General features: G+C 39.6%; 2 protein-coding genes across 3 annotated transcripts; one reads left to right on the top strand and one right to left on the bottom strand.

The window, feature by feature from the left end:
• Window positions 1–1,833: 1,833 nt before the first annotated feature.
• On the bottom strand, window positions 1,834–10,410 carry LOC104415765 (RNA cytosine-C(5)-methyltransferase NSUN2). Of its 2 annotated transcripts, none has more exons than XM_010027119.3 (15): window positions 10,099–10,410; window positions 9,802–9,890; window positions 8,238–8,304; window positions 8,015–8,130; window positions 7,058–7,124; window positions 6,914–6,962; window positions 6,499–6,584; window positions 6,026–6,291; window positions 5,874–5,929; window positions 5,394–5,479; window positions 5,093–5,185; window positions 4,154–4,478; window positions 3,093–3,637; window positions 2,486–2,720; window positions 1,834–2,412 (listed from the first exon to the last, which is right to left on the bottom strand). In XM_010027119.3, exons 1-15 carry the CDS (start codon window positions 10,294–10,296, stop codon window positions 2,150–2,152), a joined length of 2,541 nt encoding a protein of 846 aa, XP_010025421.2. In that variant the 5' UTR covers window positions 10,297–10,410; the 3' UTR covers window positions 1,834–2,149. The 2 variants fall into 2 exon arrangements, with proteins under 2 accessions (XP_010025421.2, XP_039156475.1); XM_039300541.1 differs by having other exon boundaries at window positions 3,093–3,634.
• A 9,840-nt stretch (window positions 10,411–20,250) lies between these two features.
• On the top strand, window positions 20,251–22,333 carry LOC104415764 (peroxidase 17). The gene is made up of 3 exons (XM_010027117.3): window positions 20,251–20,614; window positions 20,719–20,910; window positions 21,504–22,333. Exons 1-3 carry the CDS (start codon window positions 20,402–20,404, stop codon window positions 22,095–22,097), a joined length of 999 nt encoding a protein of 332 aa, XP_010025419.2. The 5' UTR covers window positions 20,251–20,401; the 3' UTR covers window positions 22,098–22,333.
• Window positions 22,334–22,544: the final 211 nt, after the last annotated feature.

The raw sequence follows: 22,544 nt of genomic DNA, 5'->3' as shown, positions 1-22,544 counted from the left end.
GATAACTTGGGGAAATAGTCGGTGCTCTGTTCACGTTGGGGGCTGCTGAACAGGACATCCGCTATGAGAAGATCTACCAAAGTTAAATAATCTGAGACCATGCCTCACCACCAGACTCCCGAGGAGATACTATCTTAAAAACATCACAATTGTCGTAACATTCTGGAGCTACGAATTCTTCATTTGCGATCCAGAGCCAGAAGTGCTCCATCAAAATCAGTTTTAGCGGCGGCAGAATCGCCTCCAATTGTAGGCTTCCCAGTCAGCCAACAAGAAAGGCAGCTACAAGAGGAGCATTAAAATTTTATTCCCTGTTTTTTTTTTCTTCTAAAGGGCGCACGTATAATGAGAAAGGCCTGAAGCAAGAAGCTCAAAATGACAGCCTCTGAGGCTCTATGCATTCCACACTGCCATCTCATTGGCTATGACGATGATTTTTCAGTTTCCTGTACTTTGAATCTTTCATATTAGGATGTTATTGGACGCATATATGAGCTAAAGTTGGGATGCTGCAGTTAGATAAGTATAATCTTCAATATAGAGACAGGCAAAACAAGCAGGTCTGATATAACGAGCACATAAGAGCAAACAAAAATTGACAACATGTCAGCCAAAGATCAGCTTAACACCCAACATTAGAGTTGTTCTGGGAGGATGAGTATTCGTCTGTAATACCATTGTTGAGCACATTAGGCAGCTTCGTGGAAGACACATCACAACTCATGCTCGAACACCGAAAAAAATCTGAAAGTTCGTAAGATCATCAGGTGGTAGGCAATGGATTCAAGCCTCTTGTTTTCTTTCTTCCTTGATTTCAAACGAACAATCAGCTTGTGTTTAATCAGGCTACCAAGTCTTACCAGCTGGTCATTTTAAAATTCAGAAGAGTGCAGCATGACCACTGTAAGTCGTGTAAGGCATAAAAAGGAACTACTTCCTAAGCCCTTACAAGAATGTGAAATCAATCGAAGAAGTCCTAAGTTTTAGGCAAAAGTGCTGCGCTCTAGCCATACCTTGGAAGAGGAGCTTGCCTAAAGGATCACAGGGGCAACAATCTAACACCATCCTTGTGTTCCCGGACAGAGAGAGTTCATGACCCAGAAAAATGAGATCAGTAGGCATTTCATCTATTCATATTCCAATGGACCAAGACAGATGAGAAAGGGAAATTGGCAGTCAATCCACCACTAAAGGAGAAAACTTGGTGTTAAATTTTAGTTTGACTAAGAGTATAGGAACTAGGAAGTAGTGTGAAACCCCTCAAGAGCACTCGTCATTTAAAGAAAGAAGCATGCTGATTGGAGAAGCAAAGGAGATATCCACACTCAAAGGTTGGGTGTCACACCTTTTCACAGGAACTTCTTAATGGGAAACAATGGTATCTCCAATTATAGCCCCTCTAGGATGTAAAATATTTCTTTTCACCCCTAATAGTGTATGAGACTAAATGAATAAATTTCGATAAGGCTAGTTTTCAATGCATAAAATTCTAACAAATATGTCTTGTTCATTCCACCTAAAATCGATTTTACGGTATAGACACTTATGACCTCCCCCAAGGGATGGAAACACATTGGCAAAGTTTTCAACAGCCAGGACAGCATAAAGATGCATTTTCAGATGATCATCGTAAAGAACTCTGTTCAACAACTTACATTCAAGCAGGTTTCCAGTGTACACTCAAAATGTCATACTTCATAGGTGATGGTCGTATCCATTTTTGATAACTACCATCCAACAGATAAGGGAATCAGATGTAAAAATCACACTTGAAAGTAAAATTACTGAACAAAATGTTTATGCAGATAAACCAAGGATTTCCTTAACAGGAAATGAATGACAAAATTCCCTTCCATCCTTTTTCATTGTCTACTTGAATGTAAGTTGTTACACAGCATAGTTATAAATATGGTGAAAAACATAATATTCTTACAAAGGAACCGCCCATCTGTTACAGAGAACCTATCATTCCAAACAAAAATCTCCAAGCATTCCTATAGACCCATTTAAAAACTTACCGAGTTTTAAGGGCCAAAATTGGTGGAGGCAATAACATAAATGGCAAGAAATTTAGCCATCAATGATCTTAAGAACTAGATTGAATCAATTAGTGTACATGAAGTGTGAGAACACAACAACCAACCTTTGTTCAGCCTTCAGCATTGAGTCTAATTTCTTCAACATCCTCAGCCATGTCACAGTCACTATTGTTCACCTCATTTGCATCTATTGAGGGCTTGCTCTCTTGCACTGGAGATTCCTTTGCAGGTTCCATGCGCAGCAATAGCCTTTCTAGCAGCTCCTGACAATCGAGTGCAGTCACCATGACACTCAATGACGCCTTACCCCTCCAGCAACCAATGGCTATCGGGGACTCGTGCACAAGATTTGGATTTGATGAGCCTATGTTATCTACAGGAAAGTAGGTAATGTCACAGAAGAGATCATTAACTTAATGTTATAACAACCGTACGATGTTGCATACCTTTCCGCAAAACTATAACACAGCAGCCAGGCATCAGCTTTGCTGCCTTCTCACTGAATTCAGCGTCAACAAGATCTGTAAATTTAATACTCTTGTATTGCAAAAGATGCTTAAAATCCGCCACAGATGCTTCTAGGATTTGTTTGGTCACATATGGGAGGATGAGTGGCAATCCTTCAGATGATATGCGGAACAAGCATGGTGCAGAGGTACCTTCCCTTGATGTTTGTCGTTCCTGCAGAAGTAACCACCATTGTGACGAAGTTAGATTGCAACATCAAATGTATTACGAATAATAAGATAAAAAAAAAGAAACAATTTTAGATGTTACACATCCAAATAGTAACAGGAAGAAGAAAAGCAAAACTTGTCAATCACCCATTGGAGAATACAATATCTAGTCTAAACCAAATATTTCCTAGAAATTCCCACTAATGAAAAGTCAACACCTTAGATAATTCACTAAAGTTACATATAAAATTCTCTATACACTGGTATACACTAAAGAGAATGGGAACCACAGGGGGAGAAGAGCATTCAAGAAGGTACACCTATTGCTGATGCACAACACAAGAAAAACCGTTATCATATGCAGAAAGATACTTACAAACATCTTAAGGCCTATAGATGTTATCTTAAGTTGCTGGCCCACTTTAAAATTCAGCTCCAGAAGTTCCTTAACTGATTCTGAAACATAGTAAATCCTCTTCACACGGGTAGTTTCACTGTTCCTTGTAACAAGGTGGTTACTCAATGGGAAGGAATCAACAATGCCATAAAAGTTCTTAATGCTGTTTATGACATCTTCATCTTGCAAAAACACCACAGGATCGACGCCCCTCCACTTGCCTTGCATCTGCAACTTCCTCTTACCACCTGCTTTGCCATCATTTTGCTCACTTGGAGCTTCAACCCCATTTGAGTTATCATTTTCACAGGCATTCCCAGAATCTGTCTCCAAAGGACCTTCTTGTGGGGCATCCCCACAAGCTTCCAGAGCTGCTTCTGCGACTTTCTCACTGTTGCCGTTTGCTGAAAAATCCTCGGATGTCTTCATATCTTTAAAGACCTTATCTTGAGCTTCATCAGGCTGTCCATCAATATGAAAGGAAGATTTTGCTTGATGGCTATTGTTTTTCTCCACAGTACCTACTATTTAAAATGCAGAAACATAAATCAAGTATTAGTATAACTAAATTGATGGAAACCTGTGGTCCTCAAGCATCTGTTTCAATGGATCAGATCACAGTCTAAATTTCTAGTTTTAATGTCTTTTTTTTGTTTATGATTGATCTCATATCTTTTACATACAACTTCCATACATACTTTTCTTTACTAATAAATTTACCACTCATAAATCTGCAACCATGTTATCTGATTATAAGAAAGAAAATCTGTCATATATAAGGATAAAGATCATTTTTCTTGACAAAATTAACGATTCACCAGGAGTCAAAAAAGAATCTCATAATTGCAAAAATGAGCAGCAGATACAAATCGCCTAGTGGAAGGATTGCCATTAAAACTACAATTATATAAAGGCAGGAAAAAATTTGATCAATCCAAATTCATAAACACATTAAAAAGAGGCAGCTCAAAAGGATTTTTTTATTTTTTTTATTTTTGGTATTCCATGTTCATCATGGACTTAACAGGATCTGAAGTTACCTGGCAAGGGCCCCACTTTGTGTAGGACAGCAATGAAGAAAGCTCCGCCATTCTGATCATGAGGCACTATTCTCATGCAACGTTCCAGTGGAAAACCAGAAACTTCCTCCTCAAGATCATTGGCCGAAGTCACAGGCTTATCCAATTGAACAGGCAGGTCTTCCGAGCTTGTAGTATGACTGTTCTGTTGTTCTTCTTCAAGTTCTACAGAGTGATCAACAGGTTCTACAGAACTACCTGAAGGAAACATACTGGGATTCACTGCACCCCTACGAGACAGGGGACAATCCTTGTAGGAAGCCAGCCAGGTGCCTCTGTCACGAACCTGCACTACCAAAGGAAGTAATGGAGTTCACATTCTAGAAACACCGATTTACACGGTGTTACACTCATTATTGCCAGAAGCTCAACCTATTCAACAACTTGCCAAAATTTAATTGCTCAAGGCAAGGAGCAAACCCATCTGGAAGCTCATTCTGCTTTGATAGGTTGATAATAAGTTACTATGCCTTCATAAGTTCATTTTCTCACTTAAAGGAAGACTTCCCCTCTTAGAGATATTTTTCCCTTCACGTGATTTTATTCTCACAATAAAGTTTCCTCTCGTAAAGAAAACACAAGCATTTAAAGGTGGACCTAAACTCCCTTCATACTCTGATAAATGAAACCCAGATTTTCCAAGCATATTTCCAATCCCACATCCACTATGTCTTTTCCAACATCTCAGACCATGCATCGGGGTAACTCTACATCTAGGGTTTCTAGCTTAACCTGACTCCACAAAAGATCTATAGTCCTGATCGGCATACCAGACAATGAGAAAGCTCTGGAAAGTTTGCCAATGGCATGGATTCTTTTCCCAGTTCTTGACAAGAACTAAAAACCTTCACAATTATAATAAATCGAAGAAGAAAATCAATTGTAGCAGTAAGTCCGAACCTTCCATTTCCTAAGACCTGGCCGTCGGATAAGTTGAGGAAGCTCACTAGAAACATCAAGTAGTTCAACACAGCCTCCACATTTTCGCAGAATCTGGGGGGAAAGGAGAGGGTCATACCACAGTAAGAGATGTTTAAACTTCCTCCACGAGTTCTTCATAAAGCAGTCTCAGAAATAGTAGCTCAGAAAACTTTAAATTGCAAAGCAGTCATAGAGAAGAGAGACGCTCCAAAAACATAGATATCCAAGAGGAGAATTCATATCAAGATTTATTAAATTGGAAAAGTTCTCAGATAGGTACCTCAGCAACCACAGCCTCATCCTCAATTGGATTCATCGAACAGGTCGAGTAAACCATTCTCCCACCAACTTTGAGCAATGATATCCCTGCATTTTTCACCGAGTACTAAAGATTTGCTCCTCAATGGGCTAAATTTGTAATGTACAAATACAAGATTAAATATAAGCAAATTGTTAATTTTTTGCTAAGCCTCCTTAGACAGCAGGAATGGCAGAACAAACAAGGAAAAGTAGCTCTACGTTTTGAAATTCAAACTTTCCAACAAAGTCGCATGAGTGTGCACTTACAGTCATAATCAATCAACTCCAGAAGCATGCAAATTATGCATTAAAGATTTATAAGAATCTCAAGGCAGCCTTGAGCTAAATAAATATAACTTTTTGATAAAAAAGAAGATAAAGAAATTGCTGCAGCGTCAAAGGGAGCGAAGCAGGACAAAATAACATAAACTGTTTGAACAACTTTTTTCAGCAAAGCTACCTCGCATCGCTATCTGAATTTGCAAGCCATGAATTCCATTGCCCATTCCTGTATTCCTGTCATAACAAACAAATGTTACACTTGGCACACAATGCAGTTGGAAAAATCGCAACAGAATATGCCCAGGCCATAGGGACAAAGAGAGAGCTTACCACTTTCTCCAGATATCCGGGGCCTTTCTGAGGGTACCATCTCCGCTGCAGGGAACGTCACACAAGACACGATCGAAAAGGAGTTGATTAAGGCATGGACCTAACTGATTTCCCATCTCAGAAGTATCAAACTGACTTTTGCTTAAACGGCAGCCTGGGAATTGTTGAGCTTCATGATTTGTGACCACCAAGTTGGCAGTGCACATTCTTTTTGTTTGATGAATGAGAAGATTGCATCGTTGGACATCCAGATCATTGGCAATGACCTAACATAAGAAAACCTATAGCATCAGAACAGTCTCATTGGTATGATTATGAGAGCAATTCCCCAATCCAATGGATAACTTTATCAGGCAAATCACAGGTAAGATTATGAACCGAGAGTATGCAGTTGGATAAAACAGCCATTACACAAATCATTTACAAGGAAAAGAAGAAACCGGGAGCAAGAATTTAACTATAGGGATACACACCATTCCTTTTGGTAATGATCCTGGTTTTGTTGATCGGTGTATAATCTCAAGCAACTGGAATGTTTTTGATCCAGGAGCCGCACACACTGCATACATGCAAAAAAGAATGAAATCAAAAACCACTTTTAGCATCTTCCTTCCCCACGGGAGGGGCTGGGCACCTTTTAGGTAGTCCAATACGGATCCCATTAAAAGTGTGCTGCACAAGATTTTTGGAGACTGTTAATTCGTCACTTGTCAATATAGTGCTAACTTTATAGTTAATAGTACTATAAAGCTTACATATGAACTCCGTGAAAAAGAAATAGACTTCACAAAATACAATATCTATGTAGTAAGTTTTTACAAGGCAAGCAAGTAGAGTGCGTCAATAAAAAGAAATAAATGGGTCCATGAAAGAAGCAAAACCACTCACTGTCCAGCACAAAATGGTCTGGTTGTACATCCAAGAAAAGAGGTGGCACCTACACCAGAAGCAATTCTACTTTAGGAGAAAGCCTGGACCAGGAAAGAAAAGGCACGACCACATTTTTAGAAGACTTTGATGACGTAGACCCACCATGCTCACAGCTTCCTGTCTAGTGATGTTACCAATCTCATTCTCCAGCTTTAAGAACTCATGAAACCTGAAAGTTAAGCAGAGGAAGATTAACAATGGCCAGTATCTGAAGTGATTATACATCAATATCTGTTAATTTATTACATGAGTCTCCGGTAAAGGCATGAAGTTTTCTAATGTACCAAAATCTTGTTGCTTATGTGGTGTAGTATCATTTCATGTGCCCAGCAAACCCTATAACTTCATCCACCTTAAGTAACCTCAAGCCAACATCCCACATAACCAAGAAATGGTGGCATAGATTGATCAAGTTCAGCATGCTCATGCAGGCTGTGTTTCTCTTTTAGAATGAGCTAGCCAAAGTCCTACCATCTCGTTATGCCAAATCCTGGTTCGTAGTGCATACTTGTTTGCTTGGGAGATAGTCCATGACTATAATTGTGATGGACTTTCAGGGTAGTGACATAGAATGAAAAGCTAATTCTAATTACTGCCCGCAGCAAAGAGAAATGTCACATCAGTGATCGCTACTGGTTGCTGCAGTCAAGGAGACCACTAAAGTTGTGACTTATGACTCATAGATCAAATGAAGTTGCTTCAAGTTTAATGTAGTAGACAAATGGTAGGGAAGTGTTGATTGTAACAATGAGTAGTGATAACAATTGTAAGAGGCCATGCGTTGGTTTAACAATGGTATCCTTGTATCTAGCAAACTGATGAAAGTAAAGTTGCTCTCAGATTACATAATGGCAGAGGCCAGATGCTAGAGAATTGTGCCAATAGCATCTCCCAGCCAAGCTGCAACCCCGTAAATCTCAATGTTAGTGGTGCAAAGGGACAACTCTGCTACCTCGAATTCTGTTATAGGATTAAGGCATTGCTTGATGCCTCCCACAAGAGAGATGAGCCTGAAAGTATTCTCTAGCTACAAATAATGTCATCAAATGCACAACCTACCTCTCAAGAGCCTGATTCTTCCTCAGCTGCATGCGGGAAAAGTTTGAATGCCACGCAAGATTCTCAGGATACCAAGCTAATGGTCTTATAGCCTCCACTTCATCCCCCTCAATAAACTGGAGAGAAGATGAAAATGCCAAAATGACTAAAAAAGAACAATAGAGAATAAACAACATTACAGATGCTATAATAACAATAATAAATGTCACATGGATCATCACACCTCAGCCTGTAGAGATTTTGCAAAGTCATTCTCTAGCTGTGATCGAATGTCCATCCAAAATTGGCTACTGTAAATCCAAATGAATGATATACAACAAAACATGTTAAATTCTATATGTTAAACGTCTACTTGTAAGTACGGTGGTAGAATTAAATAGGTTTCCTTGCTCTTAAATTTGCAGAAAAGAAAAAAATGACTGAATAATCCTGTGTCTTGAACAGCCCAACTAGCAAGATTGATTTTCATGACCAGAACTGCTAGTAATCAAAATAACATACATACTTCAAAACAAACTGGATGAACCAGTGGTTCCTAACAAATAATAGTACTAAAGCAGATGCCATTAGTCAATTCTAATGAAGACAAGAAAAAAGATATAAAAAGGAAAAGAAATAAACAATTATAGGTAAAGTAGAAAGGACAAGATACAAGAGGATATCCTCAAAAGGTTGCCACAATTTTTATTTTTATTTTTTGCAGGAAAAAGAAAAGCCAAAAAAAAAAAAAATGCAGCAGCACCAATCCCCAATATTTAAATTCTAATCTAAACCAATCTTTAAAATTCAAAATTTCAATCCATGAACTTCCATTTTTGTGAGATGTTGGTCTGAGTGTAGCACTTGAGTCACCCAGGGCATAAGAAACATGATGACTTGATGTCACCTCACCTTCCTCCGCTTATAATCAGGACTCTGTTGAGTATGGCAACTACACATGAAGACTACATTCAGGACTTAATGCAAGTTGCTTAGCCTATGGTAAAAGTTAGTGACATCAGTTCACAACCTTTTAATCACAAGAGTTAATCACCACTAAGCCAGTCAACATCCTTAAAGACATTTATTGGGACTTATGTTTCAGCAAACAGCCATACCAATTCTCTCACTCAAAATCAAAACTATTGAAGCAACTTGCACCTTGCATAATACATAATGACACCTTGGCTGGTAGTTCTCATTTATTCTAGATGACTTAGAAATAATTGTAGATTAACAAGTACTTAATAGAAACTTCAATCTAAAAGCTTAGTAATTAGTGGAACGAGACTATATTTTCCTAATACCCAGACAAACACCGTAATTTTAAAAACACCCCCTCTGATGTGCAAACCTGACAAAGAACAGCATGTGGAATTGAGAAACAGGGGATAAGTAAGACAAGAACCACGCGCAAAATGAACTACTAGACAGGGGTTGAGAAAGTGGTGCCCAGCTCTGATATTATTTAGAAAGTCCAACTTAAAAGCTTGTCATTAGATGGTTTATGAGGCTCTGACCATCCTAAAAGTCCCAACCTATGAAACCACAGTCCGTAAATTGACATGAAGCAAAGGAAAGCAGAGCCACAATCTTTAGTGCAATTATACATAGTAATTCCTAATGTGAAAACGCAATGAAAATAACAATCGACAGTGATAAAATGAACTAGTACGTTGATGAAACTTATAATTCCGATTCCGTCAGTAGTGCGAAAATATGACAAAGAAACAACCAAGTTCGAGAAAGAAAGAAAATTCCGAACGATTCTCTGCGAACACCGCCTGGAAAAAAGAGATAGTAGCTACCTCGAATTGATTCGAAAAGCAGCAGGCAACGGTTTCCGGAGGCACTCCATGAACGCGTCCCACTCTTCTTGGGACACAATCCCTTGCCCCTACAATGCATTGCCAAAAGCAGGAAAGTTTAGAGCTTTAAGCAGTCGAGCACATCCTCAATCTCCTAAGAAAGTACAAAGCATACATCACAGGCAATCTGACCCGCAGAGAAGCACAAAAACGAACGCACACAAAAAACGTGAGCGTGAACGGGATCAAACACATACAATACAAGACAATACTTGAAGGGAGAAGAAGTAGAGAGACCTTGTAGTATTCGTCAAAGACGAGGTTTTGAGTGGCGAAAGGCTGCCAGGAGCCCTTTTCGGCGGCCTTTCCGGCGTCGTTGCCGTCGTCGGCGCCGGGGTTGGCGTCGGCGGGATCGGATTTGGGGCGCTTCCACACGTTCTCCCTGCTCTGCGAGAAGTGCCTCCTCTGCGTCCGCGACCTGCCCCTTCCGCCCATATTTTCCGCCCACCGCCGCCGCCGCCGCCGCCGCCGCCCTCTTCTGAGCCCTCAAGAAACGGCGAGGCTCAAAGGTTTCTGCGTATCGCTAGCCGTTTCCTGCGTGGGGGAGCGAAAGAGGTTCTCTTTCTGCTCTCGGACGGGAAGAAGAAGGAGGAACCGCAGAACTGGGCCGGCTACTTGGGCTGGGCCGATAATTGGGCTGGGCCGGGCCTCAGTTAAGATGCAATTCTCAAATTTGATTACTTGCTAATGAAATTTAATCAAAGTAAATTCCCATAAATTTCTCTTTAATAGCAACCACTCAAAATATATTAGATCAAAATGCTTGCAGTTTAGGTTCACATCCGATGTCATGATTGAAATAATATGGTACAGACTTAGCTTCCTTTTTTTCAGGAAAAATTAATTATTTGAAAATTATTTTTATGAGAATATGCACTTTTTATGTATCTCTTTTAAAATCGATTGCACACTATTAGAGAGAGAACAACGGGAGGTTCAGTCAAAAGCATTTGGCGCACTCTCCTTTCAATGATTAAGCAAGTAAGAGAGAAAAATCTCTTTAACTTTCCTTAAGTAATTTTGAAAAAAGTCTAATCAAATAGTATCTGTTATATTGTATTGATATATATATATATATATACCACATCGAAAAAGCAACAAAAAATCGTTAGTTGAATGAATAGATCATTCCTAAATACAACCATGATCAATCAAAAAATCGTTAGTTGAATGAGTGGGTTTGATTCTTAAAAAAAAAAAAAAATATGATCAACTTTCCTAAACAGGCAAAGTAAAAAAAAAAAAAAACAGCCATGATCAACTTTACAATACCACCATAGATGCAATCATACAAGATGGCCATATAGGGATGAGCTTTTAATGAATAGTAAGTAAGCTGAAAGGCCAATATGGACAGCCGGTTGCTTTCGTAGTATGGTTTTTGCTCGAGATGTGTACTGCTGGAGAGTGAGCAAACAGTGAAAGGACTGTTGAAAGCGGGCAGTATATGAACGGTAGTTGGTAATCAATGCCGGGAGAAAGAGGTAGTCAAAGACTACCCTTCTTCTGGGAGTTGTTTCTAGAATCTCATTTGATAGTAGGCACTCCTTAATCTTCAAAATCTAGTCTAGTTCTGCTGTAGAGGGCTTGATACTCATCTTGGACAAGCCTCGATCAGGACAAGATCAATAGCAAAATGAGGGTAATCGATCAATTGTCTGTTTTTTAACTTTAAAATCGATGGGTGGACCGTGCTTGTGCTATCAAGTCGACAAATGACTGCTATTTTAATATATGTTTCGATCGCTAGCCGTTTCCTGCGTGGGGGTGCGAGAAGAAGTTCTTCTTCTCCTCTTGGACAGGGGAAGAAGAAGGAACCGCAGGACCAGGACGCACGAGAGGCCGACGAATTGGGCTGGGCCTCCGTTAAGATGCAATTCTCTAATTTAATTGCTTGCTAATGAAATTAATCCAGGTAATTCACACAAAATTTTCTTCAATGGCAACCACGAAATATATTATTTCAATTATGATCATAAACTAAAGGGTCGTAGACATGGACTAATGCTTACAGCTCATTGAATGCTACGGTATGTACTTAGATTTTTCTTTTTTGTTTCGCGAAAAATTAATGATTTGAAAAATAATTTCCAAAAGTAATTGCTTCTATCCCTTATAAAAATGAACGAACAAAGGATTAAAAAAATGAACGATCGTTGTTTACTAAAATATGCAAACATAAATTGTTCTTGATGATGAAACATTTTTTCATTGACTAATTATTTCAAAAGATACAAGTAATTATTTTAGGAAAATGTTTTTTCTAATAATTTATTTTCCACAAAATAAATGCACATAAAGTGAAAATTAATCTTATCACTTCAAATTTCTGCAAGTATTGATTACAAGAGGAAATGTCTTTTATGGATTCTTTTGTCCTAATAAAATAAACTTAAAAAGGTTTATAAGTTATAGCACCTCAATGCTATTAGTAGTGCTTTGTGAAAGCTACTGTCGAAGTACTTTAGTCCCGAGGGTGCTCCGATTGTGAGATCTAAACGCTTTGACAAGCGGTAGTAGTTGCGGAAAAGTCATTCCACGTACACATTTTGATACCATAATTTGAAAGATTAGAACACTTCTTTAACGACATCAATTGGCACACATGCAAATGTAATTCTTAATCAAATAATGAGCTAGGCAAGTAGTTTATATGGGGTTGATGCCTCCTTCATGTTTCAATCTTTCCATTTTTCGTAACCATTTTTTTGGCTAAAGTCTCCCACCTATATTTGAAAAAGAATTTGTTCAACATAATGATGAAGAAACCTTTGTTATAGTTCTGCTTCTTTCTTCCTCTGAAAATGAAGAAAGACTAGTCACAAATCGCCGGTTAGGTTAGTCCGACTGAAAAAAGACATAAGACTTTTGGCGACTTGTCAAGCTTCGACCAACTAAAGTAAAGATTGGCTTCTTACAAAGGTCCTTCACTACACACTTTCTATATGTTTCTTTTCATCATCGACTGCAAGCTATCAAAGAGAGAGAAAACATTGAGAGGCGCACACAAAAGCATTTAACCCACACTCATTTCAATGATCAAGCAAATAAGTAAGCAAAATCTCTTTCACTTTGTAATTTTGAAAAGAGTTTAGCCAACTCATCTATGCTATACTATATTGATATGTGTACCACATCAAGAAAGTAATAAAAAAATTATTAGTTAGATGAACAAATCATTCCAAAACGCAGTTATGATAAGCTATACAATACCATCACAGATGCATTCAAACAAGATGGCCATGTAAAGATTAGCTTTTAGTGAATAGTAATTATGTTGGAAGGCCAAGATGGATAGCCAATTGCTTTCATAGTATGGTTTTTGTTCGAGATGTGTACTGCCTGAGAGTGAGTAACATATGGAAGGACTGTCGATAGCAAGTGGGAAATGGACGATAGTTGGAATCCCAGGCCAGGAGAAAGAGGTAGTCAATAGATTTCCCTTCTTTTGGGAGTTGGTTCTGGAATTCCATTGATAGTAGGCACTCCTCGATCTCCAAAATCTAGTCTAGACCAGCTATAGAGGACTTGATACTTATCTTCAACAAGCCTCGATTAGGACAAGATCAATAGCAAACGGGGACAATCAATCGATTGTCCATTTTTGGCTTTGAATTCAACAATATCTATCATTTCTTTGCTCTCCGGAGAGAGGTGCGTGGATCGTGCTTGTACTATCAAGTCGACAAATGACAGCTATTTTTAAATTATTTCTTTCGAACGGTAATCGAGAAAATAAAAAATATCGAATGGTTATAATAAACATTCACTCTTTCAATAGTGACTGTAAACTAAATGACAAGAGGGGAACCGGAAGCATCCAATCAACTGGGATTCCCACCTTTCAGATGTTATATCTGCTCCTGCTGGAGTGGATAATAGACTCTCTACTACCTATGCCAACAAACAACCATCAATGCTATGCTTTTTCAAATCATGTTCCAGGGTCAGAGAGATTCAATCTATTAAAAAAATCTGCAATGAATTCCAGAGCCTTAATTCTCGTCGAACGCTCTAAAAATGGTGGCTTCAACAATACTTGAGGAAGACGTGCAGGCATCTCGCTCGTCAACAAATTTAACTGTTATCCACCCAATTTCCGTTTAATTCGAGTACAGTTATGTCCAACAATTCATTGGTTATTGTATTTCAGAAATGGACTATGGTGAGTGTGTTATCATGAAAGTCTCCAACTGAGGCTTCGTACTCACCTTGGTTAAGTTGCAGTGGCAAGCCCTCAATCATCTTGTTCTCTAGAAGTCTTGTATGAACAAAGAGTTCTAACTCTATTTCTAGATTGAGAACACAAAATTCATCTACAAGATTGAAAGGAACGGCATTATGAGGAGGCTGGTTATTTAGTTAGTTGGGAAGTGATATTTAGGGTGCGTTTGGGAACCACTTTTGGGGAAAGTCTTTAGAAAAATGTAAAGACTTTTGACTTAAAATGTGTTTTTCAAAATGCAAATTGTGTTTGGTAAATTGTACTTTGAAAGCTCTTTGTGAAGTGCTCTGAGCAAAATAGTGTTTGGGGAATTACATTTACAAAGGAGTTTTGTGGTAAAAAAAATTATCAAAAGAAAAATTAAAAAAAAAAATTGATCGGCAAGGGCAGCGGCCGTCGGCGACCTCTGACGACCGTCGGCGACCTCCGGCGACCCCAGATCTGGGGCGGCGAGGTCGCGAGTGTCGCGCGACGCGGCCTCGACCTCCGGCGACCCGGATCTAGGGCGGCGAGGTCGTATGCATCACGCGACGCGGCCTCGACCTCCAACAACCTAGATCTGGGGCATCGAGGTCGCGGGAGGACCTCGCCGCCCCGAATCTGGGTCACGACGAGGTTGCGAGAGGTCGCACAATGCCGCCGCGACCCAAATCCGGAGGCGACGAGGTCGCGCGACCCAGATCTGGTCGTCGCTCAAGCCTCTGGCACCAGATCTGGTCGCGACCACCAAACCTGCAACCAGATGGGTCGCGCGGCCCTGGCGAGCTCTGTGCGGAGCTCACGGTGCGGCAAGCGATGGTCGCCGGCAACGCCGCGACTCGCGAAGGTCACCCGACTCTCCGACGACAATCGCCTAGGTCGCAACGTCCCTGTAGCAGTCATCGACCCGGAGAAGATGAACAGTGTTTCATCCAAGGACACGAACCGGAAAAAAAAAAAAATTCATGAGGACAATTTAGGAAAAAAAAATGAACAGTATTGCATGGACATGTCGAGAAAGCTGAAAGCCTAAGGCAAGTCATTCCCAGCCTTGGACTTTCAGCCTTAAAAATACTTGCTTTGCCATTAAGTCCTTTCCAAAATTGTTTGCCAAACATCCTTATTTTGGCCCAAGGGGCTTTGAACTCCCAAAGAGCTTTTTGGGAAGTAGTTCCTAAACGCAACCTTACATCGGTATCTTAGCATTTAACGGATTTATGAAATTCAAGTGGACACTTCACCCGAAGTTTATGTCCAAGAGTTAAAAAAGAAATTTTGAAACGATATATCTAAAGGGGATTTGAGGATGAATTGACGTAAAACGAAATAAAAGTGAGCGATAAAAAGTCAAAAGAGTGGGTGGATTACTAGGAAGAAGAAGAAATAGGTCAAAAGCGGATCTTTATAGCCTACATATTTATGGAACTCAATCTCAATTGGAAAGCATAGCTCTATCTTTCAACAATTGAACGAGAAGCGATTTAGGAATAAACATTTAGATCAAATGCGCTCACCCAACAAGAAAAGGCTCCTAGTGGTCCTGTCTGTCCTTCTCTCTACATACAGTATCTTCAGTACCGATTTACTGACGTGATGTTTGGACATAGAATCAAGTCCTTGTCAAGTAGTGATCTCTAAATAGTTGGATATCCATTAGTGTTCCTTTAATATATTCTTTTACTTTGAAATGCATTTTTTTCTTTCCTACAGAGTCTAATAAATGCATTAATAAAAACTATACACATCGCAATTATTTTAACTTTTTATAATATGGTTTTTTTGTTGGACAATAATAACATGCTAGAGTACTTGATGTGGAGCTGTCTGCGAGAACATCGTCATAAACTAATCAGATGAATCAGGACTTTTGCTTATAATTCCAATCTAAAATCTTAGTGTAGGAGAATTTCATGTTTTAAATTTTTCTAAATATAATTTTGTCCAAGCACGTTTGACAAGATGAGTCACTGGGCACTCATTCCCGGATAGCCTTGGTGTCCATTGCACGTCTAGCGCATCCTTGCACTTCGGACGACACAGTGCAGATCTCGCAGGGCCCATATTTCCAGCAATAGGTACCATCAAATCCTAACTCATTGATTCATATTGTCTGAGAAGCAAAGGACCTGCATGATGGAGTACGCCTTTACAGAAAAAAAATTTATATGCGTGAACATACCGCAAAAAGATAAGTACATTTTTGGGTGAGGGCGGGCCTAACTTGATCAAAATGGGATCAAGCTTATTTCTATCGGGACGTCTCCCAAGTCCTCCCTGACTAGTTGAATGGACTACCGAGCCTAGGACGAAGTCTAATTTTCATAAATTCAAAATTAAGAAGAAAAAAAATGTGAAGGGAGTGCACTAGTGAGGTCCCAACAACAATTGTTTCATCATTTTTCTCCCTACCGGAAAAATAAAATAAAATAAAATAAAATAAACAAGCAATGAATAATTTTTGTGAAAAGAATTCCCCTTTTGAGAAAATTATTCAAAAATCATAAACCTATTGTACTATAACTAATTCAGTCATAAACCTTCAATTTTACCAATTGAATTCTACATATATTTATATTTTGCCAATTGAATTCATCCGACTTATTTTTAAAAGAAAATTGTTAATATGGACACTGGCTGCCTACGTGGCACAATCAACACCAGCATTGACAATTTTTATAATATCTTTTAAAAAATAAACTTTTTTATAATTCTTTCTTCCTTTTATTTTCTTTCTTTTTCCTTTTTTTCTTTGAAGCCCGGCAAAGAAGGGCCATTAGCCAACCTTCGCCAATCACAAGCAAGGCCCGACTAACCCTTACCTAGATCTGGCAACCCTCATTGGACTTGGCAAAAAAAAAATGAAGGAAAAGAAAGAAAGAAAAAAAAAATAATTCATTTTTTTTAAAAAATATTAAATTAATTTTTCACATTAGCACCGGAATTCGGAAAACACATGGCACTAGTGACGTTTGCATCAATGATTTTCTATCAAAATTGACCGAATGGATTCAATTGACAAAATCAAAAAAAGTTTAGGACTCAATTAATATAATTAAAATATTTAAAACTGAATTAATCAAAGTGTAATGAATTTAGGACTTTTTTTAACATTGCCATTCTTTTTCGCTTCCAAACTCTTCCATAACAAGAAGGCTAAATTGGATATAAGCAAATCTTTAAAAGGCTTCATATCAGTTCTCGTTTAAACCTCGGAATGTAAAACAAGATGAGGATATTTTCTCCTCTCGAGGAAGAAAATGATTTAAGGGGAATTAGGGGTGCGAGGCATTCATGTACTGGCACGTTAAAAGAATGAACGCATCAGTAAAACTCGCCGTCTCAGTATATAAAATGAAGAGGTTGCGAAGTCCCCCGTAAGAGCGCAATTTTTGAACAATTTGCCCTTCCTTAGAAGGCTAAACAAATCGAGCGGGTTGCTTTAGTGATAAAGTTGCTTTAGAATGAAATATTCATAAAGCTGTAAGATAAGTTTAAAGGATAAGATTAAAAAAGCAAAAGTTGATAAGATCAGCATTATACTAATCCCTTATCGAGAAAAAAGCATAATCAGTCTCTTTCGTCCGTTCATGGTACGCATGATGACTGTTTCTGACTAATTTGATTCGCACTTTGATTAAGAAGTTTTGAGCACGGAACATGTCGGATGGTGGGAATCACCCGAGGAAAGGAGACATCTGGTCATGATGGAGTCAACAGACAATTGGGTCAACGTAGTACGTAACTAAATAATTCTAACCTAAAAAGTTAATCATAGTAGAGAACCCGGACCATCTGTCAATGACAACGTAAAGCTATGAAATATGTAGGCTTGTCGACAATTTAAATAATGATTAAAAAAAAGCTATTTACCTTGAAAGACCTAGGATTATTTTCCATATCGGCTGTTAGCAATTTAAATCGTTAAATATTTTCTGACAAAAATTTCGACTGTGACTTGATACCACTTCATTAAATCTTATTTTTGTTACTGTCGTTAACCCTTTATGATTTTTTTTTTTCTGTTAGCATATGTAACGGACATGACTTTTAAGGAGTTATACTATTATGTATTCGGTTCATTTTTAGGGAATTAATTAATCGTTACTTTGTATTAATTAATCATTGGAAAATACATAATGAGGATCCTATTTCTTGTTTGCCCTTCTTGTTGTTAAGCCTTGTTCATTTTTATTGTGTTTTTTTCCCTTAAAATATCTTGTGAGTGAATTCACACTTTCATCAATTTTTTAAATATTATTTTTAATGTTTACTTTTTCTAGTATTAATATCTTGGTTAATCTACTTTTCTTTGTTTTCTTTATTTCTATATATAGAAATTAAGGGCAAAAAAATAGATTTATATTTAAAATAAGATGAAAAATACACAGTTACCTTTTAAAAGACGTGTATTGTACATATCAAGAGAAAAAAATTACAAAGGTAACATAACTTAAATTCGGGAGGCACTTTTCTATAGCAATAAGCAAAAAGGAATTGACACCGAACCGAATCGGTCAATTCTTAACGATTCCTAGGGCACCGTTCCCATTCTCAATTTCAAAAAAAATGGAACCGGTTATTTTTGTATGATTCTCGGTTTTAAATGTGGAACCACCCCGGGACCGGATCATTTTTATTTTATTTTAATTTTTTAAATTTCTTAAAAAATTAAAAACTAAAAGGACCTAATCCTTCCTTCAGAACACAAACACTCAGTCACTTTTGTTTTTTTTTTTTTTTTTTGAACCCGGAAATTTTTTAACAAATAAATTGAGTATTATTTATTCATACATGCGCACATGCATTAGGCACTAAAGGTGGTTGGGATGAGGGATCAAAATTTCCAAACAACAAACCCACAGCCAAAAATAAGGGGAAGGGCATATACGCGATCAACCAGCACAAGTACAAAATGACCCAATTAATGAAAGGATTCAGCCACATTTAGGTATTCTTCTGCTAAAAGCTAGTGCATCAACAAAAGTTTTCCAAGGAAAAAGCCTAAGCAACTTTGCGTCTTCGTCCACCGGTTTCATTGGCCTACCTGAAAACTGAACTAGTCCAAGGACCAATTCAACTCTCTATTTTCAGAATCTGAGAGAACCGGCCTCTCTAGTCCAATTCTCGATTCCTGCGTAAAGATTGGACCGCCCTGGAACTGATCACCTCTACATTTCCATAAGAGTTCAGGTCAAACTCGAAACATTTATTTATTTATTTATTTATTTATTTATTGCTGGAAGAGCAATTATTATATAAGACCTTCATTTTATATTTTATGGAAAGTTGAATTTCCAGTTACAGCCAACTTGCAACGTGGCTGTCGCTATTATTGGTCTTGCACAGAAGTAGGAGTAGAAGCCACTCTATTCACTTGTTGACACTTTTTTGGCTAGACATCGCTCTCTCTCATCCCGCCTCAATTGGCCTCAAGGCTTTTTGCCTCCCGTCGTCCTCGTTACAACATCCTCCGCACCGATGCGTGATGCTTGCTTGTAAGGCAAAAACCGTCCCCCACCAAAGCCATCGTCTCTGCATTTGACAAGCGTGCGTACGTGGGACACTCACTCAAACATGGTATTCCAAAATGTGAAAATTCCGCCATTTCAACAACTTGGATTATCTCGATCAGACTCCCACTTTTCTTAACCTCAACTCGTGCTCCCGAGAAACTTACCGACACCAACACTCTTGAAGGAGTGCTTTCCAATTTCTCCCCTGCCGAGTGACTCTTTCTCGACGTGTGCAGAGAGAATGGGCATAATCACGGGGTTATTCATTATATTCACCTACACTTCATGTCATCGTCGACATACTGTAAAGTCGGCCCAATACGAAACATGCTGTGACCCGTGTTTCCTTCGAGTTGGCTGGGTCCTCTTTTATGTCTCATTTGGAATTTTCTCAATAATTTAAAGTTCTTTCGTCGTATCGAGAGCGACCTGTGGAGCGCATTAAAAATCAGTGGGAGGTTTTTAAGAAAGTTCAGCAAATGCTTTATGAGCACCTACTTAAAAAACTTCACCCACACAAAAGTCAAATTGGACCGTTCCAGTAATACTCAAGCCCTATTTATCTCGTCTAAATTAAATAATTTAGAAAAAAAAAAATTTCTTAAAATCTGAATGTCAATACGTGAGCATGTCAGGCCACCCTTTGCCTCGAGAGCTATAAAATATCCATAAATTTCTTCACCCAAGAAGTTGAAAAGGGCCAGCGACAAACTGAAACTGAAAGTCATCGATCAAAAGCCATCATCAATCTCTCCAAATTCCATTCAGTCCAATCCTCCGAGCCTCCAAAAGGATCATCAGAACAAAAGGGTAAAAGGCAAAAATGAGCCCTGACCTGTCTGTCCTCTTCCTCCTCCTCCTCCTCCTTCTCCTCCGGCAGACGGCCATGGCCGTGGCTCTCCAGCCCGGCTACTACGCCGAGACGTGCCCGGGAGCCGAGGCCGCGGTGAGGGAAGCGATGAAGGCGGCCCTGATCAGGGAGCCCCGGAGCGTCGCCTCCGTCATGCGTTTCCAGTTCCACGACTGCTTCGTCAATGTAAACCGCCGAGCCACGAATCTTCTCTGCTTCTGAATCATCTAATTTTCTTCTCCGTTGAATCTGAATGGTTTTCGTTCTCTCGTTTTTTCTCTTCCCGAAAGGGCTGCGACGGGTCTCTTCTCCTGGACGACACGCCCACCATGGTCGGAGAGAAAGAGGCCCTGTCCAACATCAATTCGCTGCGGTCGTTCGAAGTCATCGACGAGGCCAAGGACGCGCTGGAGAAGGCCTGCCCCGGCGTCGTCTCCTGCGCCGACGTCATCATCATGGCTGCTCGGGACGCAGTCGCCCTGGTGAGTAAAATCTCTTCATCTTTTTACCAACGAACAGAGCACGTCAAGAAATGACACTAAACATCATTCCAAATTGAATTTACTTTGGAAAACCAGATTTATGTGGACACAAAGAAGAAGAGCTGTCCTTTTAATTACTGTAGACAATGCAATGTCAATTTATGAAAATTTATAAAGTGAGATGAAAGGGAAATGACATTGGAGATATTGAATTATTTGTTCTTTTGATTCGATGAATATATTCTGAGATGGGGTCGGCGGTTCATAAATAGGACATGCAAAAAGACAGTATTTTTTTTCCATAAATGGTGAAACTGCAGAATAATAGATATTTTGGAGCCTAGACGGTTTTGGCTGCCGGATTTGGCAAATGGTCCCTTCTTCTAGTCCGGGTCCTGGTTCCTGAACTGGCTCGTGAGTGCGGGCCACTCTGTTTCCGGCCCTGCGAATGCGAAAGACGATTGATTTCGCCCGATTTTAGTCCCTAAGGTAGGACCGGGGGAAACAGGGGACATTTACAGCGCTGATCTTAGCCTAAGAACGGACGATCAACTTTGATTTGAGTTCTAATGCAACGGAGCTATCTTTTCTAGACCGGCGGGCCGGATTGGGAAGTGAAGTTGGGGAGGATGGACAGCCTGACGGCTAGCCAGGAGGACTCGAACAACGTAATGCCGAGCCCGAGGGCCAATGCGAGCTTCCTTATCGATCTTTTCGCCAGCTATGGCCTCTCCGTCAAGGACCTGGTGGCCCTCTCCGGGTCTCACTCCATCGGGCAGGCCCGGTGCTTCTCGATCATGTTCCGGCTCTACAACCAGTCAGGGACCGGCAGACCGGACCCCGCGATCGACCCAGGTTTCCTGGACGAGCTCTACAAGCTCTGCCCGCAGGGAGTCGATCAGAACGTGACGGGGAATCTGGACTCCACGCCCCGGGTGTTCGACAACCAGTACTTCAAGGACCTGGTCGCAGGCAGAGGGTTCCTGAATTCGGACCAGACGTTGTTCACATTCCCGCAGACAAGGGCGTACGTGAGGAGGTTCAGCCTAGACCAGGACGAGTTCTTCAGGGCTTTCCTCGAGGGGATGATCAAGATGGGGGATCTGGTGTCGGACCAGCCCGGCGAGATCAGGAGGAACTGTAGGGTGGTGAACAGCCGGCCGGTGGATGGCTTGTCGGAATCTTGAAGGGTTTGATTATGTAATTTTGTTACATGACACAGAAAATTCGTATAAAGATCTGACCGGGTGATTAGAGAAGCAGTTCCGCAACCAGAGAGACAAAACAAACATGAAGTAGTCTTATACATGTTCTTCTTGCAATTTACTGAAGAAAAAGAATCTGACTAGAAAGTGGTGCTGTTAGTAAGTTTGAGAAATATATACAATGCTGATCTTATCAATGTTTTCTTGCAATTTACACAGCACTGCTGAGTTGCCATTGCTGGCTTTAAAAACAGAGTTGGTGCAGTTGGCAAGTTGGCAACTGTGTCCATGTGAAAGTAAGGCTTTTAGGTCCGGTCCCGATTCTTTCTCCAAATTCTTTTTTGCATAGGAGAAAAACCATAAACTTTTGGTCTAATTCAAAATGTGCCTTGAATTTTTTTTTAGTTAAAAAAAATTCCCAAATCTACC

The sequence above is a fragment of the Eucalyptus grandis genome, chromosome 8 (genome assembly GCF_016545825.1).
Source record: "Eucalyptus grandis isolate ANBG69807.140 chromosome 8, ASM1654582v1, whole genome shotgun sequence".
NCBI classification, from domain to species: domain Eukaryota; kingdom Viridiplantae; phylum Streptophyta; class Magnoliopsida; order Myrtales; family Myrtaceae; genus Eucalyptus; species Eucalyptus grandis.
The sequence above is the reverse complement of the archived record's forward strand: the minus strand, read 5'-3'. Positions and strand labels throughout refer to the sequence as shown.

Bases quoted from the DNA above. Each gene is read 5' to 3' on its own strand.
- LOC104415765 (XM_010027119.3), bottom strand. From the start codon at position 10,296: ATGGGCGGAAGGGGCAGGTCGCGGACGCAGAGGAGGCACTTCTCGCAG. The intron at 6,292-6,498 runs GTGTGTATCCCT...TTCTTATGTTAG, and splicing joins GATCATTACCAAAAGGAATG to GTCATTGCCAATGATCTGGA. The intron at 2,413-2,485 runs GTATGCAACATC...ACTTTCCTGTAG, and splicing joins TGTTATAGTTTTGCGGAAAG to ATAACATAGGCTCATCAAAT.
- LOC104415764 (XM_010027117.3), top strand. From the start codon at position 20,402: ATGAGCCCTGACCTGTCTGTCCTCTTCCTCCTCCTCCTCCTCCTTCTC. The intron at 20,615-20,718 runs GTAAACCGCCGA...TCTTCCCGAAAG, and splicing joins TCCACGACTGCTTCGTCAAT to GGCTGCGACGGGTCTCTTCT. The intron at 20,911-21,503 runs GTGAGTAAAATC...TATCTTTTCTAG, and splicing joins CTCGGGACGCAGTCGCCCTG to ACCGGCGGGCCGGATTGGGA.